This window comes from Scleropages formosus, chromosome 14 (genome assembly GCF_900964775.1).
Source record: "Scleropages formosus chromosome 14, fSclFor1.1, whole genome shotgun sequence".
NCBI classification, from domain to species: domain Eukaryota; kingdom Metazoa; phylum Chordata; class Actinopteri; order Osteoglossiformes; family Osteoglossidae; genus Scleropages; species Scleropages formosus.
In genome coordinates this window covers 21,811,617-21,829,883 of record NC_041819.1, presented here as the reverse complement: position 1 = coordinate 21,829,883, position 18,267 = coordinate 21,811,617, and the positions used below count along the sequence as shown (strand labels likewise).

The 18,267-nt window shown below is 47.7% G+C and overlaps 1 protein-coding gene across 5 annotated transcripts in view; it reads left to right on the top strand.

The window, feature by feature from the left end:
• Positions 1 to 18,267, top strand: part of LOC108928970 (kalirin-like) — a 155,875-nt gene that overhangs the window by 61,760 nt on the left and 75,848 nt on the right. For all 5 annotated transcript variants that reach the window (XM_029258165.1, XM_029258163.1, XM_029258164.1 and 2 more), the window contains 6 exons: positions 1,582 to 1,704; positions 2,574 to 2,765; positions 4,486 to 4,617; positions 5,868 to 6,098; positions 11,306 to 11,428; positions 14,177 to 14,368. In XM_029258165.1, the coding sequence (XP_029113998.1) occupies positions 1,582 to 1,704; positions 2,574 to 2,765; positions 4,486 to 4,617; positions 5,868 to 6,098; positions 11,306 to 11,428; positions 14,177 to 14,368 (993 nt within the window). The remainder of the gene's footprint in view (positions 1 to 1,581; positions 1,705 to 2,573; positions 2,766 to 4,485; positions 4,618 to 5,867; positions 6,099 to 11,305; positions 11,429 to 14,176; positions 14,369 to 18,267) is intronic.

Here is an 18,267-nt window from a genome sequence, read left to right as displayed (position 1 = left end):
GCCATGATGATTCAGCAAAAATTTTGCTAACATCACCTTAGGCCCTTTAATGTGTCTTCTGAATGATTTATTCTTTGAAATTCCGTACGATTTTCAGCAAGATCCTGTTGCAGTAATGAGAAGCCATGGTGTTACGGGGTTACAGAGAAATCGATGACATTTTTAATGTATGAAAAAGACAAGATCAGCTCATTTTGTCTCCATCTTTAATGTGCGCTTCTCGATGAGGCATCATGGAAGAATCAAACATTATTTAAACCTTGTCGACAACTTTAACAGGCACTTAAATAAATGTAACAGTAATAAGAAATGTGTCCAGACACCATAACTCCATTTAAAATATTTTTATTGTTTACAGTGAACTGAGATTTAGAAAAATGTCTATGCAAAATTTTAGTATGGGTTGCTTATAAAAAAAAACTATACCCATCTGATTCTAGATATTTTAAATCCAGACGTATTACGATAATGAGATTTTTAGTAAGCAATGTAATAATATAGATTATTAAATTAATTTTTAATCTCTAAAAATATGAAGGCCAACCAACCAACGTCCACAACCGCTTGTCCCAAGCAGGGTCGCGGCAAGCCGGAGCCTACCCGGCAACACAGGGCGCAAGGTCGAGGGTGGAGGGGACACACCCGGGACAGGACTCCAGTTCGCCAGAAGGCACCCTAAGCGGAGCTCGAACCCCAGACCCATCACAGAGCAGGCACTGGTGAAACCCACCGCGCCCCCCCAGAATATGAAGGCTCAGCAGATAAATACCTTGTTTTTCAAAATGGTGTTGAAGACTGTTAGTTTGTTTATGGCTGAGTATCGGAAATCACCACAGACACCATTTATGACTGCTGACCCACCAGCGGTTTTGCTGGAGTCGCTGGCAAAAAGAAAGCGTTCTCGTCTTTATTTCACTTGCTGTTCAGATAATGACCCCTCGAAGGCCCTCAACAGCAGGTTAAGAGTGTACTCGTTGAAGGGTCTTCTGGAAGGCGGTACATAAGTGCCGGTGGGGGGCCTTGTGGAGAGGACTGAAGAGGAATTTGGAAGAGCTGTGCTTAAATCCCCCCCGACCCGGATGACTCTCGCAGGATGGAAGAGCGTAGTGAAGCATCGCTCTGAAGAGGCAACCGAGAGCTAGATGCTCGATCAATATCTTTTGTAGCAGAAAAGAGTGTTTTGTCTCCTGGCGGGACTCATCTCCCAGCAGGCCTCTCTCTCCTCACATTGATGAAACGTAAATACAATATGGGGAGATGACCGACGATGGGGAGCTGACCTGTTTTGTTCCTCTAGTCCAGAGCAGAGGTTTCTTTTACGGTCAAAAAGTTTAACCCTTCATATTGATACTTTGTGCAATTAATAGATGGTAAGTAAGACTGTGTGCTAAATTCATTTTTATGGCACCACGGTTTCCATCCATCCCCAACAATTTTGTTTCACGCATTGTCATACTGATATGATGCAATATTATCCAAGCACGGAAGACATATAGGTTAAGATTTAGGTCCTTCCAAGAGGACGGCTGCAAACAGCTGCTGGAGGCTGATTCTCTCTTTGTGTCCCGCTTGTCGACGTAGATGTTCGACTGGATCAGCCACAACAAGGAGCTGTTCCTGCAGAGCCACACGGAGATTGGGGTCAGCTACCAGCACGCCGTGGACCTCCAGACGCAGCACAATCACTTTGCCATGAACTCCATGGTAGGTGGGCATGGCGGGAGGCAGATTGCATGTGAACGTTGCGCCACTTTGGGGCATGTGTGGTGAATGATAAGTGAACTGTGCGAAGTCCTATCCCTCGGGAGGGGTCAAAGGAGAAGTGAGATGTTTCAACGGCAGGTAAATGAACCGCTCTAACGGCCACTCACTCAAAGGCCTGCATCTTTCCAAGTTTTTAAATGTCACAGTCACCCATTTGGGATTAAATTGTGCTACTTCAAGCATGGGCTGGCTCCAGAATTCACCTCTGTTGACTGTACCTTCCAGTGCCAGATTCATCGCGGCAGCTCAGAAGGGAGTCTTTGTGACGGAGCCGAAGCCAAACTTGGCTCTAAGGCCTTTGCTATCACCTCTTTCCTCCTGCTAGACTTAAATACGTTGTGTCAATTCCCAATGATGTCCCGCACAAAGTAGACAGACCGCCCTCTAGAGCACAGGAGGCCACACATCCATTGGAGCACTGTGGGCCCGTGGCCCCGGCCCTCCGCCGTGGGAGTTGCTCGCAGGCCATATGTTACTCTTCACATTCCTGAGCAGCGATCCGACTCATCCAGTCCAGTCAACGCAAACAAACTGATTAAGTGCGGTAATTGCAAAAATGGACCTGGGCTCTTGATTAAAATCGGCTGTTGCCGTGGAAACCTCTCAACTCACACTAACACTGAAGTGATTACCGTGGCCAGTTGGTGCTCAGCACTACATAAGACTTCTGCTCCTTCTGATTGTCACGCTGATCGCTCTCAGTAAAAGTCCTTAAGTGGGGACCCTCTCTGACCCCGGTCGTCACCCTGGTTGTTTGGAAAACAGCTTTGACTGAAATTTCAGTAAGGGTTTACTTCCCCCCGACCCAGAACGCCTACGTGAACATCAACCGGATCGTGTCGGTGGCATCGCGGCTCTCTGAGGCTGGCCACTACGCATCGCAGCAGATCAAGCAGATCTCTTCCCAGCTCGACCAGGAGTGGAAGAGCTTTGCGGCGGCACTGGATGAGCGCAGCACCATCCTCGCCATGTCGTCTGTTTTCCACCAGAAGGCCGAGCAGGTGAGCGGCGCCCATCTGCACGCTCCTCGTGCTTCTAATAGAACCATTTGTTATAGTGAGTCAGTTGGCGCATGGCGCTCAGGTACTATGACTAATCCCGCTTAACTGCTTTAAACCCCTCCTTGACTGGACCCATACACAGAGGTTTCCCAGTCTTTATTCTAACATATATATTTAATCCCTCACAGTGTTTAGCTTCTTTTTTTTTTTTTTTTTTTTTTTTTATTATGAAACAAATCACACACAATACCAGAACATTAATTCAGAACAGTCAACCTAGCCAGGGGGAATTTTTTAAAAAAAAAAAAAAAAAGGAAATTATAAAACACTCCAATAACCAAATATTACATCAACACCTTAAAAATATCACAATAAGAGTGTTTAGCTTCTTACAGTGATTTACTCCTTTAGACAGCTGGGTCATTTTTACTGCATCAGTTCATGGTAAGTTCCTTGACCTTGGCTATTACATCAGTAGGTGTGATCTGAATCTGATTCCTTCAAGTGGAAGGTGGCTGGTTTAACCACTATGCCACTTGCTGCTGTGTAACACATGGTTCAGCTCATGATAGGAGCTGAATGACAGTGAAAATAAGGGAAGGTGATATTGATGATACTGAGCAGAGCTACTTTATTGTCTCACACACCTGTCCACACACAGATTTCAATGTGTTGTCAACATTGGGGCAGGGGGGTGCGGTGGCGCAGTGGGTTGGACCGGGTCCTGCTCTCCAGTGGGTCTGGGGTTCGAGTCCCCCTTGGGGTGCCTTGTAACGGACTGGCGTCCCGTCCTGGGCGTGTGTCCCCCCCCCTCCGGCTTTGCGCCCTGTGTTGCCGGGTAGGCTCCGGCTCCCTGCGACCCTGTATGGGACAAGCGGTTCAGACAGTGTGTGTGTGTGTGTGTCAACATGGGGGCTTGCAGCATATTGCTGGGAGTAGCGTCCTCCCTGGGATACAAACATGAGGTTATGAATCATTTCATTTGGTGCCTTGACTTCAGTTCAAGAAATATTTCTCCACATTTATGAGAACCGATTTTTGATTTTGAACACCTCCCAGGAGCTGGGCGGTGCGAGACCAGAGTCACTATTTGGTCACCTTCTCAGATGTAGTTTGGCTCGTGTTGCCTCAACTTCTCGACCTCCATTAACCCTTATCTGTTTCACCTGTTATAGTCTCAGTGATCATAGCACATTCCCTGAGTGTGAATTAATTTGCGTTGTTTTATATTTTTTTCCCTTTTACTGCTGTTTTTTTGCATTATAGGTTGAATTAATATATTAAGATTGAGCATCATACGTATTTATCTTTTGATTATGAGCATTTGTTAATTCTTCGATACGCAGAGGTTTATGATAGAGCTGAATGAATGCAGGTATAAGGTAGACAGAGCAACACTATAGAGTTTACAGTATTGTAGAGTATTATGTCATTACGATAAGTAGTTTGAGCTATTACTGTAACTGTGTCTATTTTGATAGTATTTGGTAATGTTGGGGTCAGGTTTTGGGCTTTTGGATGCATTCAGATTTTTACCATTGAAAATAATGGTAATTGTCTCTTTGACTTAAGAGAATTCCCTTTTTAGGACTGAATTACCTCCTTAAGGTGGGGGAAGACCCTACTGGCTGTTATATGGCCCAAAGGTGCTAATTTTAACTCACTCCCCGGTCCTCCATCTCCTCCCTCACCCCACACCATGTTTCGAACCCGGATCCAGTTTCTGTCCAACGTGGAGCCCTGGTGCAAGATGTGCAGCGAAGGGGGGCTGCCGTCGGAGATGCAGGACCTGGAGATGGCCATCCACCACCACCAGACACTGTACGAGCAGGTGACGCAGGCCTACGCCGAGGTGAGCCGCCCAACCCCTGCGTCACATTAACGCAAACGCGTTTGTCCGCAGACACTTCCGCATCTCAGACTCGCGCACCTTTCAGCTCCTTACACCTTTTTTGACCTTCCGCAGTGAAGTCGTCCAATTTTATCTTACATAAATTAAGTTTCGCAACTTCACGCGTGGAAAGCAAGGCTCCCTTGCCCGAGGATAGAATTCAACAATTCTGCATTTGGCTTTGAACCCTCAACCTGCCGAACGTCTTGTCACTATTTTAACCTCCGCCGGCAGGCACCGAACACCTTCACGCTGTCAGCAGCACCTGTGACAGTGTCTGCCTGTCTATGTGACTTATCCCGTGCGCCGATCCTTTTTTCTCTGCGGGCTCCTCCCCAGGTTCACGTCCTTCCCGTCGCTCGTGATTACGGTGTACTTTTTAAAGTGCCGTTTGGACTTAAGGGCTTTCGCCAGCCGGAGAACCAAGCACTTGGGGTTCGCCCGGGGGGATATTAACAGTGCCAATTCCGGTAGCGTCTCGGTGCCGTCAAACCGTCCAGTTTTATTATAACAACCATCTGACTCATGACTTACTGTGATATGAGAACTGGGTAGTTTCATAGCCTTGTGTAAAACACAATCACTTGTGATTTTTCTACAATAACCGGGGAGGCGTCCAGCTCCCAGTAATAACAGACAGTGTACAGAAATATGTTGTCAAAAGCTGTTTTATTGAAACAGTTACCTGACATGCACATTTTAGGGCAAAGTCCCAGCTTTTGCCAAAATTCCACATTATTTATTGCTTGGACTTGCATCTTCTCTGCATCTGTTTAATCTATCCCTCTGTTCCTCTGTCCAGTCTGTATAAACTATTATTCTCTGTTTATATCGTCTGTGAAACATTTGCGTCCCTCGTGCTTTATGGCTAAAACATTTCATTGTTTTCGGAAGCGTGTTTTCTGTTCGGTCTCGTTCGTGTCCGAAGCAAAGCGGAAGCTCCATTAAAGCACGGGGTTTCTTAGGTGCATCCATATATTTAATAGGAAGAACTGTCTTATAAATTATTGGACCTATGAATAGTTTCTTTTTTTTTTGTTACTGTTGCTCTATGGTTTTTCTGCTCTTCAATTACCGTGGGAGAGTTTAGCTGTATTAACAAATGGTTTCCTCTTGGAACCATCTGAGAGCTGCTGGATGTGACCCCACACCCTGTCCATACCCTTCCCCCCACCACCTCCCCTCTCTCTCTCGCACCATCCCTCCCCCAGGTCAGCCAGGATGGGAAGGCCCTGCTGGACGTCCTCCAACGGCCCCTGAGCCCCAGTAACTCTGAGTCCATGACAGCCACGGCCAACTACTCCAAGGCGGTGCACTGTGTGCTGGACGTGGTGCACGAGGTCCTCCACCACCAGCGCCGCCTGGAGAGCATCTGGCAGCATCGCAAGGTCCGCCTGCACCAGCGGCTCCAGCTGTGTGTCTTTCAGCAGGACGTCCAGCAGGTAAGGTGATGCTCTGTGGACCTCAGTGAAGCGTGACATATCACACCACGCTGTACTGTACCTAACAAAGTATGTAACCTAGGACAGCTCGTAGTGTGGTATTGAGAGCCGCTACCTCGGGACCCAAAGTTTGTGGGTTCGATCCCCACCTCCAGCAGTAGTACCCTTGAGCAAGGTATACAGCTGTGTACTTTTTGCTACATAAATTTGGGGTAAGTACCTCACTCAAAGGTGCTACAGCAGGTTCTGGGATTCAAACCCAGGTCATTCAGCTGCAATGTGACAGCACTCACCACTACACCACTTGATAATCCTTCAGCAGCAGGTAAGCCAGGAGGCTAAGGGGGGATGCAGAGCAGCACGACACTGTAGATAAGCATTAGGAGAATTCACCCATAACCTAAAGGTAGCCAGATCATAGCGGTCAAGTCTAGGACCCTTGAGCAAAGTACTTACCCTGAATTGCTCTATTAAAATAATCTGCAGCATAAATGAGTTACTGAATATGGCAATATGGATAAAATACAGTATTGCTTAATTCTGAATGATGATAAAAATAATAATTTGTGCAATTGCTACAACCGCTCGTCCCAAACGGGGTCGTGGTGATGTGAAGTCGCACAGGGTGCAAGGCCGAAGGGGGAGGGGACACACCCGGGATGACAGTCCGCCGCAAGGCGCCCCAAGCTGGGTTCAAATCCCAGACCCACCACACAGCAGGCACAGGCAAAGCCTGCCACGCCATGCCATTGCCCCCCCCCCCCATAATAATAATTATAATAATAAAATTGTTGGACCCTGTGGGCTTTGAGACAAGTGCCCCACCCTTTCAGTAATAGAGGTTATCATCTGGTCCAGTCTGATGGTTCATCTGTTGGTGTGAATCACCGTAAGAAAGCAAAGGTCCGCGGCGGCATGGGCAAATGCGCCAGAAAACCCATTCCGTGAGTCACAGGGCTGCCTGATGGGAAAGGTGCTTTGTCAGTAGTTTCCCAAAATACACACATGCGTGCTGCTGTAAGTGCTTTTTATGAAGAAAATATTTTCTCTAATGTTTGTGCCCTGGAAACCAGCCATGAAATGTGGTTAATAACTGCGGTCCGAGCTGAGATTTTAACTGGCGCGGAGAGGGGGTGTTTGCTAGCGTAGCGGGTTTGACTCAAGCAGAGGGCAAGCCAAACTGGAGAGCCACAGTTAGATCCGGACTCACCGAAGAGCAGGACGGTGCCGGTAAATCCCGCCAAGATCTGTGTGCACTTTATTTGCTTTAGTCTTTTACTGCCTACTTGCGTGGCTTAATACTACGTTTTTGAATAATAGCACACCCTTGACTGAACACACTACTCATCCTCTGGCCACACCCATAGCCACACCCACGGCCCTTCCTCTGGCCACACCCACAGCCCTTCATCCGGCCACACCCATCGCCAAACCCACAGCCTTTCCTCTGGCCACACCCGCAGCCACACCCCCTGCTATTCCACTGGCTGCACCAGCTGCTTATAATCTAACCACTCTCTTAGCTCCACCCACTGCAGCTATGTTTACCACGCCCAGCATTGCATCACTGGCCACACCTACTGCCGTGCTCAGCCACTCCCCTCCCTACCCTGCAGTGGACAACATGCTCAGTTGCCCAGCTACAGCTGATATTCCGCGGCCTAATATATTAGATGAAGGGAGAGCAATCATTCAGCTATAGTCCTGAAACTGGTCATTTCACAGGTCAGCTGTCCACAGTAGATGCACATGGGAGGTGGGAGGACCCATGTCATCGATAGAGCAGATTTTCCAGCTGACGTGTGTCCTTATGTGGTCGTGTTCTTGATTGCTGTCTAATTATCTTACAAATGCAAGCAGAGCAGCTCTAGAGACACCAGACACCACGGTCCTTCCTACTGGACCCAGTAAGGGACTGAAGAGGTGCTGTAGAGATGCTGTCATCATACAGCTGGTCTGAGCCCATGAGTCCAGAACAAATATTCCAGGTGGGACCTGGAGGAAAAAAAAAAAAATGTGTGGTCACTGGCTGACGGTTGTGCAAATTTACATCTCGTCTCCCTGCAGAACATTTGGGAGCGTCGGCTGTAAGGCGAACCGGACCGTCTGGAACCACTGGCGTTCTTTTGGCCATTTTTGTTGGCAGAAAATCCCACTACTGGGGCATTCTTCTCATTTCTCTCATTACAGTGAAAAAAAAAGGCATTCGTACTGCCAGGAAGGAAAAATGCTGATATTTCAACTCTGGCTCGTGTAGATGGTGAGAGTGCAGTAACTCCAAGAACTGTGTGGACAGTTGAACAAGAGGAAAAGGCCCAGCTGTCATTCGGAGGTAGAGCTACGAACGTGTCACGTGACCTTCTCACAAGCCGAACATCCCAACAGTTACAGACCTTGATTATTTAAACCATTTGTTCATTAACGAAATGGACGTATAAAATGCGCTGAGTGCGGTTTGTTCGATAAGAAACTGTCTCTATTTATTATTATGACACGGATGAAGATCAGAGCACGATTTAGGAGCCTTTCGTGTAGAAATCCAGGTCATTCTAAAGCGTTCATAAACTTTTTCTCACAACCCCAAGTCGCGCTGAGATTGTATGAATTTGGAGGAGGGGATGGATGATATACAATGTTGACGGGTGTTTGTGCCCGGGGGTTATGGGGGGGGTTATGGGGGGGTAGTACAATGGCCAACGAGCCGAGAGTGCAGCATATTTCCCATCCGTCATTTGGAAACACAGTTCGAGGAGAGCCCGCTGTTCGCAGCCCCCAGCTCCGTTTAAATGTAAATCCTGACCACACGTTCGAGGTCATTTACATTCTTTTACCGCTTTACCGTCCATTGTTAAAACGCCGTGAAGCCGGGGGCACGCTGCATAACTGGATCTGATTGCCTCCAAGTCCATTTGGGGTCAAAGGGAACTGTGTGCAGGGGGAAAAGGGCAGAACACACATTTTTTGGCACCCCCCTAGATTCCTGAAATGCCTCCCCCTTAAAAACTATGAAGCACAAGCAGATTTAGGAGAGGTGAGGTACTGCACTGCACTGCACTGCAGAGTATCGGTGACGTGCCTGCAGTCACACTGGACCCTGCTGTTGGGTCTAATGGGTTCTTACGCCAAACAGCGGATCCTGGTCTTCTCGTCCAGGCTTTATTACTCATTGTGTGCAGGGTCGCCGTGGTCCGGAGCTGATCCCACAAGCACAGGGCAGGGTAGACCATGGATAGGACATGAGAATAAATGCACATCTGGAAATGGGACTTGGCAAGAATTCACCCATTTTACCCGTGTTAGCTGAACAAGCACAACGGTGGAAAATGAAGGATGCTGATTTTCTCCCCTCTTTGCACATCCTTATAAATAAATTTCCAACTTCTAAAAACCTACATGTTGTTTTGAATTTCCAGTTGTAATAGATAAAACCATATGTATGATCCATCCATTATCTGTGGACACATCAGCAGAGTCACAGAGGTCCAGGGTCTATCCCGGAACAAAAGAGAGTGAGGCAGGATGCACCGTGGACAGGATTCCACTTCATCACAGGGAAATCACACGCTCATTCATGCACGCGCGCACACACTCTACGGACAATTTACGGTCACCAGTTCACCTGAAACAGGTGACTGTGGGAGGAAACCAGAGTACCCAGAGGAAACCCACACAAACACAGGAAGAACATGCAAACTCCATACAAACTTAGCCGGATTTGAACCTGCCTCACGGACCGCGGTCCTTTCGGGACCGAGGATTGCCGACTGCATCCAGATCAGAGAGGGAAGCCAGAGGGTGCGGGACAGGTTCTGCATAAGTCTGGACAGCCCTGCTAGTCACAGCTGGCGAAGCCAAGTCGATTAGCACAACATCTGTTCTCTGAAGCACAGGCAGAGAGGCCAGCCGTCCGGCGGCAGAATTCCCTGCGGCTCGATTTTAGATGTCACCGGTTCCGCCGTTCCGCTGGCTGTCCCTGCCTCGCATACCGCGGTAACGGCCACGGGTCCACGCAGCCTCTCGGAATGGAAGCAACAGCAGCTGAAAGAGCATCCTTGTCCTGAAATGAATCAGGCGGCACATTTCACAAGTACGCTCACCTCACGACCGTCCCGTCTGTCCACGAGAACATGGTAATAGATGTTGAAATTGCACAGAGGATGCTGTTCACTTTAACTTATCCCATTTTCTGACAGCGGATCCTCAGAGCGAAAACACACTTGGCAGGTTACATACAAAGTCTGCTGGAGCTGTAATTTTCAGTCACAGCCGCTTTCGATTACACGGAAAGGAGACCCCGTTTCGGGTCCCCTGTGTAATTTCAGCTGCCTGATAGAAGGAAACACCTGAGCAGGTGTGTGAGGACCTCGGAGACGAGGCCATCCGCGAACTGATGACCGAACGCACTTGCAACGCTTGTTTGTCAAAATTAAAAAGCGGTTCTGTGACAAGACTGCACTTTTTAGTTATCGTTAATCATCATTTACCATCAGATAAGTAAATATAAGTTAATTATATCTAAATCCAGTTTGTCCACGTTGACTTACAGTAAAGCTTGGATTACTAAAATTTAGCAACAATTTAACCTGTATCTTCTGTCTATGAATAAGAGTGGCACAACCTATGTTTTTAATCTAGGGGTGATGCTTTTGTCCAAAACAAATTATAATATTGGTGTACGTATGTGGTTATAGGTACACTGATCAGTTTTCAGTGATCCACCAATTTATACAGCAGGGTCATTTTTACTGTATCAGTTTAGGGTGAGAGCCTTGATCAACGGTGCTTCAGCATACAAATTTGAACACAGATCCTTTGATTACTTTAGTGGCTATAACCACTTAAAAAATTGCAGGGGATGCAAATAAGTGGATGTACGGGGCATGGTGCAGTGAACCTTACATTTACATTAATTCACTTAGCTGACGCTTTTTTCTAAAGCAGCTTACAGTGTTAAGTTACAGTTATTTACCCATTTGCACAGCTGGGGTAATTTTACTGGCTCAGTTTAGGGTAAGTACCTTGCTCAAGGGTACTAAAGCCGGAGGCGGGAACCGAACGTGCGGCCTTTGGGTCCGAAAGCAGTAGGCCCAACCACTGCATTACCGGCTGCCCCAACCTCCAAACTTTGGGAGAGGAGGTTGCTGTGCGTGACCCTCAGAAGCACACCGATGTGACTGAGCAGTGCTTTCGTGTCCCGCTTTCCACAGGTGTTGGACTGGATCGAGAACCACGGCGAGGCCTTCCTCAGCAAGCACACGGGCGTGGGCAAGTCGCTGCACCGTGCCCGCGCCCTGCAGAAGCGTCACGATGACTTTGAGGAGGTGGCCCAGGTAAGCACATGACTGTGCTCGTAGCTTTGGGCCCTATACCACCCTGAGCCGAGTGAGCGAGGATCAAACCCGCATCCAAACCCACAGCCCAGGTACCGAGAGATCTCAGCACTACCTGCTGCACCACTGTGCACCATAGTCTCCGGTCAGTCTAAGAATACGTTGACCTTTCGTGCTCACAGAGGATGCTTTTCCTCCCATGTTGGTTTTGCCATGTCTTTTGGTGCCAAGAACAGTGGCTGTGCCGGCTATTGAATTACAGATCCAGAAACCCACCAGCGCATGTTCCGGAAACTTCACCAGATACACGGATGACATATTTTCACGGTTTCCTCGGCAAAGAAGACGGGTGCAGCTCCCGGAGAAGTGACGTGCTCAATGGACGGCGAGCGATTCAGCATTCAGCACGTTCATCACATCGACCGTTCGGCACGTCGCATCAAAATGAGCCCAATTGTTGTGGCAAATTGTTGTTTTTAATGCACCGCTTTCAGCGACAAGGGTTCTCGCACAGTTCTTCTCACACATGAGTGGCATTTATGTAATTGGCTTGAACTTTGCTGCTTTCAAGAAGGGAGAAGCAAATTGAACTGGCAGATGCTGGGGGTTTGTTATTCGCAGCGGTCCATTGTTAGAAGTTACCAAGTGATCGAAAAGGCGGCTTGAATACGTGGAAGTACCTAATAGGCCTTCTCAAGGGTACAATGAAAGTCACACCAGTCAGTTCGTGGTGTCCCATCTAGGGGGTACCTCCCTGGCCATGCGTCCAGTGATTCCGGAATAGGCTCTGGAGCCGGGACCAAGATAAGTGGTTAGAGATGGTGAATGTGTTCTCGCGTTCAAACATTGAATCTGATAGCTTTGTACCACATTGATGGAGCCTCGATGCTAAAAGGTTCACGTAACCTCACCTCTTAGGGCAGATTTATTGCCGTCAGGCAGGTAACAAAATCATGGAGTCGGATAAGTTCCGAGGACAGCACCTGTCTCCTGGAAGCCAAAGTACCCCGTTTCGAATCCAGCACACACTGTCCAGGGGGAACAATATAACATCATCCACCTGGAAACCGTAGCTGTAGAGCTTCCAAACGCCGGAGTGCTCTGCCACAGCTGAGGAACAAATTAAACGCCTTAAGCCGTCAAATAAAAGAAGGAAAAACTAATATCACGGGACACGAAGTTTAGTCGAAACCACGCAAACCGTGACTAATCGAGTATACGCGGACATCAAAGCTCGAATAATTGTGTTATATTTTTTCCTAAACCATTTGTCCCTGATTGCTTTCCAGTTGGGTTCTACATACTCCACATACTCATAAACTACACACAGAGTTGTTCCAGGAGACTTGCTGATGCTTTGAATCTCAATTAAATAGTTTGTGCTCCTGTCTAAAGCTCTATGTAGTGCATGTAGTCATCAAAGGTGCAGTTGGCTCATATAGACAGTCATATACTGTAGAAGACAGTCTGCCTGCATGGACTGCTTGGAAAAAAGATCTCAAAGGACATAAAAACAGCTTTTTCATGTGGGGACATCCTGACATGACCTGTTTTCCAGGAGTAGGTTCATTCTTACCCTCACTCTTACCCTCGCCAGGGGTCATATCACTGAGAATAAAAAAATCCATTTGCACGGCCTCTGTAACGGCCGACCCCCTTACAGTCCGAGGTGTTTAATTCCACTAGGGTTTTGTTACCATGGATACTCAAAAGAGAGGGGAGACCCCATCATCAGCATCCCTGTGGTTATCCTCTGGATCAGGTGGAGAGACGGAATGGAAACTAGAGGGGTGTTCATGACTGGAGCTGTTAGGCAAGTAGTGAGACAAGTCCTGGGTGGAGTTGTCTTATCTTCAGGGGAACTTATGGGTGAGTGTATTTAAGCGCTGTGGTGGGCTGCTTGCTCAAGGGTCCAATGAGTTCATGAGTACTTGTATGATGGTACCATCATTGAGGTGCTGAAGTCACAAACATCAGATGGTGGCTTGTTAAAAATATGGGAACACACCCATATTTCGGGGAAGGAACACATAATGGGTGGGGCCAAGCCTCACGCTCAATTAAATGCCGATGGAAATTAATAAAGCAGTATATAAGGGTGGGGGGATCCATATTTGTTCCTCAACATTCTGATGCAGTGCTCCAAAGGGACTTTGCGTCAGCATTGCAGTGGGACTCAACACTGCTCAAGCACCCTATGGTACATTAAAGAAAATACAAAATGTTTTTGTGTGCGTTAACATCCCGCGTGAAATACTAAAATGCAACTTGTTAAGCTACCAGGTCCCAGCTACTCTCCAACAGGTGGATAAAGATATTAAAAAAGATTAGCGGTGCACAGATTCACAAGGAAGAGGGCTTAGTTACGGATAAGCTGCTCTTAAGAGGCCCACCATGCTGTAAGTGTGTATTTGACAGACTTTGGCCTCAAGTGCTGACATGAGATGGACTTAATTACCTCTGTGCTGCTGAGTCCCACGTTGGCTCAGTTCTCCTCCGGGATGCCGGTGTGCTCATAAGGGTCCTCCATGGGGGTCTTGGCCTTTTGAGAAGACAAGGCTTCCCGGGCCATACGAGTGGCGCTCCTTCAAAAAGAGGGCTGCCTCCTGAGGGACGTTCATCATGGGTATTAACAGCACGGAAGGCCTGAGATGGGACCTTCTCACGGTGTGTGACCTGCCTAGGTGTTGAACGGGGTATGGAGGCAACTTGGAGAGTAACACATCTCCATTGTCACCTCCCGTTCAGAACACGTACACGAATGCAGACAAGCTGCTGGAGGCGGCGGAGCAACTGGCGCAAACCGGGGAGTGCGACCCGGAGGAGATCTACAAGGCGGCGCGCCACCTCGAGGTGCGCATACAGGACTTTGTGCGCAGGGTGGAGCAGAGGAAGCTACTCCTGGATATGTCCGTCTCCTTCCACACGCACACCAAGGAGGTGAGTGTCCGCCTCAACCGTCTGTGGGTCAGGACAGAGGGATGCGCATGTTGGGTGTGTGCCTGTGCGTGTGAGCAGATCCTGGAGCGTCGCTCGCAGGCCATGTATGATACTCAGTGTTATCCATTCAGTGCTGATCTCTCTGGATGGAAGTCCATGTGTTTACTGGATTCCTGAACGACATGAGGTCCCTTGTTAAAGGGCTGGCATTTAAATTTTACTGCGGAGAGTATCGCTGCACCATAAACCAAGCAGTTAGTTAAAACACACTGGGACATAATTAGACAATGGCAGTATGGGCATTAATACTGCATGTTACTCTTTTGCTCTTGTCCAGGCAGAATATGTTTCACAGTTTGATTTTTGTGAGAGCCTATGGCACCGCCCCATCCCACCCAAGCCATAGCCCCACCATTCTCTGCCCCTTCCCCATCCCTTGTTGTCTGCACCCCATGTCTCCAATTCTCTGCCCTTACCAGTTCCTATCTCCACCCCATCCCTCTCACGCCACACCCCCACCATTCTCTGTCCCCACCCCATCCCTCCCATACCACACCCACACCGATCTCTTTCTCAGTTCACTCCCTTGCCTTCCCCACTATATCCGTTTTTGTCCCCATCCTTCTCATGACACACCCCCTACATTCCCACTCCCTCTTTTTGTCCTCAGCCGTTTCCCCTCTGTCCCTGCCCCACGCCAGCCCCCCTGCTTCAGCCCATCCTCTTACTCTCCTAAATCGCTTGTTGAGACAGCAGGACTCGAGGACTCAAAGAGCCCCTTTAATCTGCTGGGTATTGATGCTGTCCTCTGATCGCAGCACTGCGTTCCACTGACCCGCTGCCAGTCACTCCCATCTGCCCACTAATTGAGATAAATGAGTACAGTTTAAATCGGACATGTTCTTTCTTGGCACGGGGGACTCCCGCCTTGCCGCTCTGCCTCTTCCTTCCCCTCCCTCATCAGAGGTTCTCGGGGTCATTGCCTTGGGAACAGCAGTTTCAGTGTTAGCTGCTGCTGAATACATAAAGGCTCCAAACCCAAAAGGAGAAGCGGGTCGAGTCTCACATTGATATTAAGCCTACGAGATCATAGCGACTGCTGAGAAATACACTGAGCGGAATCTCGCAAGCTGTTGATACATTTTATTTATGGCTCCAGTACTGCCTTCAGGCAGCGTACTTTTACCAGGATTTCCCCTTCCCTGCATGGTATTGCTCTTAGGTTCTTGTCTGATTGTAAATGGCCCTTTTTATGGTTTTAAAGGGCCTTCAGATATGATTTTGAGTTTACAGTGCCTGCAAGGAGCAGATAATATGCTGTATGGTTTATGGAGGGTTCACGCCCTTCGAAAGCAGTATTTGCAGGATTCCGTGTCTGGAGACTGGTGCACTGCTCATACATTTCTGTCTTTGGCAGAAGAAGGTGCTGGAGACACAATACGTTGCAAGAGGCAGAGTTTTGGAACGTGTCCTTGCCTCCACTAGCTCCTTTGGGGGCCTTTGGCCTCTTCCTCCATCCCACTGTTGGACTATCTCGGATGGCTCTGGGAGGGTCGCTGGCCCGCCCGCTGGATGCTGGGGGCACTGGAGGTGCTGGCCCCCTGCAGGGCTAATGGGGGGGAATCACCCGCTCGCGGCCCAACTCCAGTCCAGCAAATAAAGCCGAGCACCAAGTGCGAGGCATCTGTGTTTGCTCTTCTTAATCCTCAAATCATTTGCTTTAAATATCACATGAAGGTCATTTTCATAAGAAGTAGTTACAGGAAACGCGTGGTAATATAATTACGTTCATTTTTTTTTTGTGTGGCAGGCAGGGTATTTTAAGCGTTAAATGTGTGTTTTCCTTTGCAACCACAGCCTTTAGGCTGCTCTAATGGCTGCAGTTTGGTAAAGATTGACATTTGATATAGTCCATACAGCAAGTACACAATGTTTCAATTAGCTTAAAAGAGGGACAAATTGCTGAGTGCGCAGGAACAAAATGAATCTTTTTTCCGGAGCGCAGGATGTGGTTTCCTTCCCGCTGTGCGGCGATCGAACAATCGAAGGGCAGGGTTACGTCCCAGATTGACCAATCACAGAAATGCCCTGGCAAAGCTGCGGGTGATTGACACTCAGGCCATCCAATGATTTTCCCCAGCGCTAATCTCTTAAACACACCCATGGCACTTGCGTGGATGGAAGTTTCCTGGGATGAAAGTATATCAATTATTTTAATTGTGATAAATGTGAGTTTATAATTTGTGGATAAAACCCCGTTCTTATACAGGTGAACGGCTACAGTTCTTTCTACACTTAGAGCAGCGTATGTGGAGGTGTTTCATATTTTTCTTAAGAAGATAAAACTGTCGCATCGAAGCTGTGGTTTATGTTAAAATCTATAGGAACACTTATGCAAACCTCTGAAAGAAACAATCAAACTCAGTTTTATATTTAATGCTCCCATAAACATCTGCATTCCTTCAGTTTATGGTGTGCTACGCAATAACCCCCTAAAGCGCGTCTGTGGCTCAGAATCATGCAACTGAATTTCAATGTAATATTGAAAGTAACGTGGCAGCGTGGTTAGAGCGCAAACACTGGTCCTCAATTCGATGCTGAAAGCGCCGCCATGAACACTTTATTTCACAGGGGAATCCTCCAGCTCGTTTTCTCAGACTGTGTCGGTCGCACAGCACTTAACCACCGGTTTCTTGGAAGGTGTTACTGTACTGCTCACACAGCTTGCGCCGCTGCGGTAAAAAGTCGTCGTTAAAGTGGATAAAATGCTTGGCTCTTTGCTTTCCCTTTTCAGCAAAACACAGTTCCAAGGTCTCCCACTGTGTGATGATATAAAACTGGAAAACATTCACCGCACTATTATTATTATTATTATTATTATTATTATTATTATTATTATTATTATTGCTAATATATTAGTAATGCTAATAACAACATTATTACTATTATCATATTACTACTATATTATTATTATTATTAGCAACTCACTGTCTTGGGTTTGTACTCTAAACTACATGCAATTATTTATACTGACACCCAGAACGGTATTAGTCCCAGTTTCGGTAGAATGATAGCGACGGACGCGACTTGCGCTCCGCTGGTGTAGCGCGCGCGCGCCGCATTTCTACACGTGTCCCAACTGTACGCGACAGCCGGTTCTGCGCGAGGCGCTAATGATGGGGCCGCGCGCGTCCTCGTAGCCGTTCGCTCATCAGGCCAGTCGCGTGTGTTAATTCGAACGCGCGCTTCATTCCGCGCGCCGCACTGTGGAGGACTCATCCGGCAATCGAGGTGGGGTTGGGGGACGGGGGGGGGGACTGTTGCGGAGCCACATTTGTAATCCGGAGCGCACTTGGCGCAGACATGAAGAACGGGTTACTATGGGAACCAGCAAAACTGCAAAGCCAATCGGTTTTTCCATGAATTAACCCTTGCGGGGAGCCAAAAAAAAAAAAAAAAAAAACGTTCCGCATGGTGAAGTCATTAATCCTCCCCGAATAATGTCTACTTTTTAATACAAAGGTTGTGCGGAGAGCGGATTTTACACAAAAGACACTCGTTAGGCCCAAAGCGCGGCTGCTTCAATATGAACATTATATTTAGCAGATAATGTTCTGATTTGATTTTAGCGCTGCTCCTGTCTTCTTCACAAAAAAGGTAAGTCGGTTCGTTCAAGGCACGAAATGTCACCAGGAGAAGCAGCGCAGGTACAGAACTATTGTCCTTTCAAAGGGTGATTAATCATGTCTCACTTGGTGCTGGGACTTTAACACAACACAGCTGGGTATCAATACACACTTATTATCGTTATGATCATCAACAACAACAACAACAACAACAATAATAATAATAATAATAATGATAATTAATATAAATGTGTAGCAATTATTGCTGCCAAG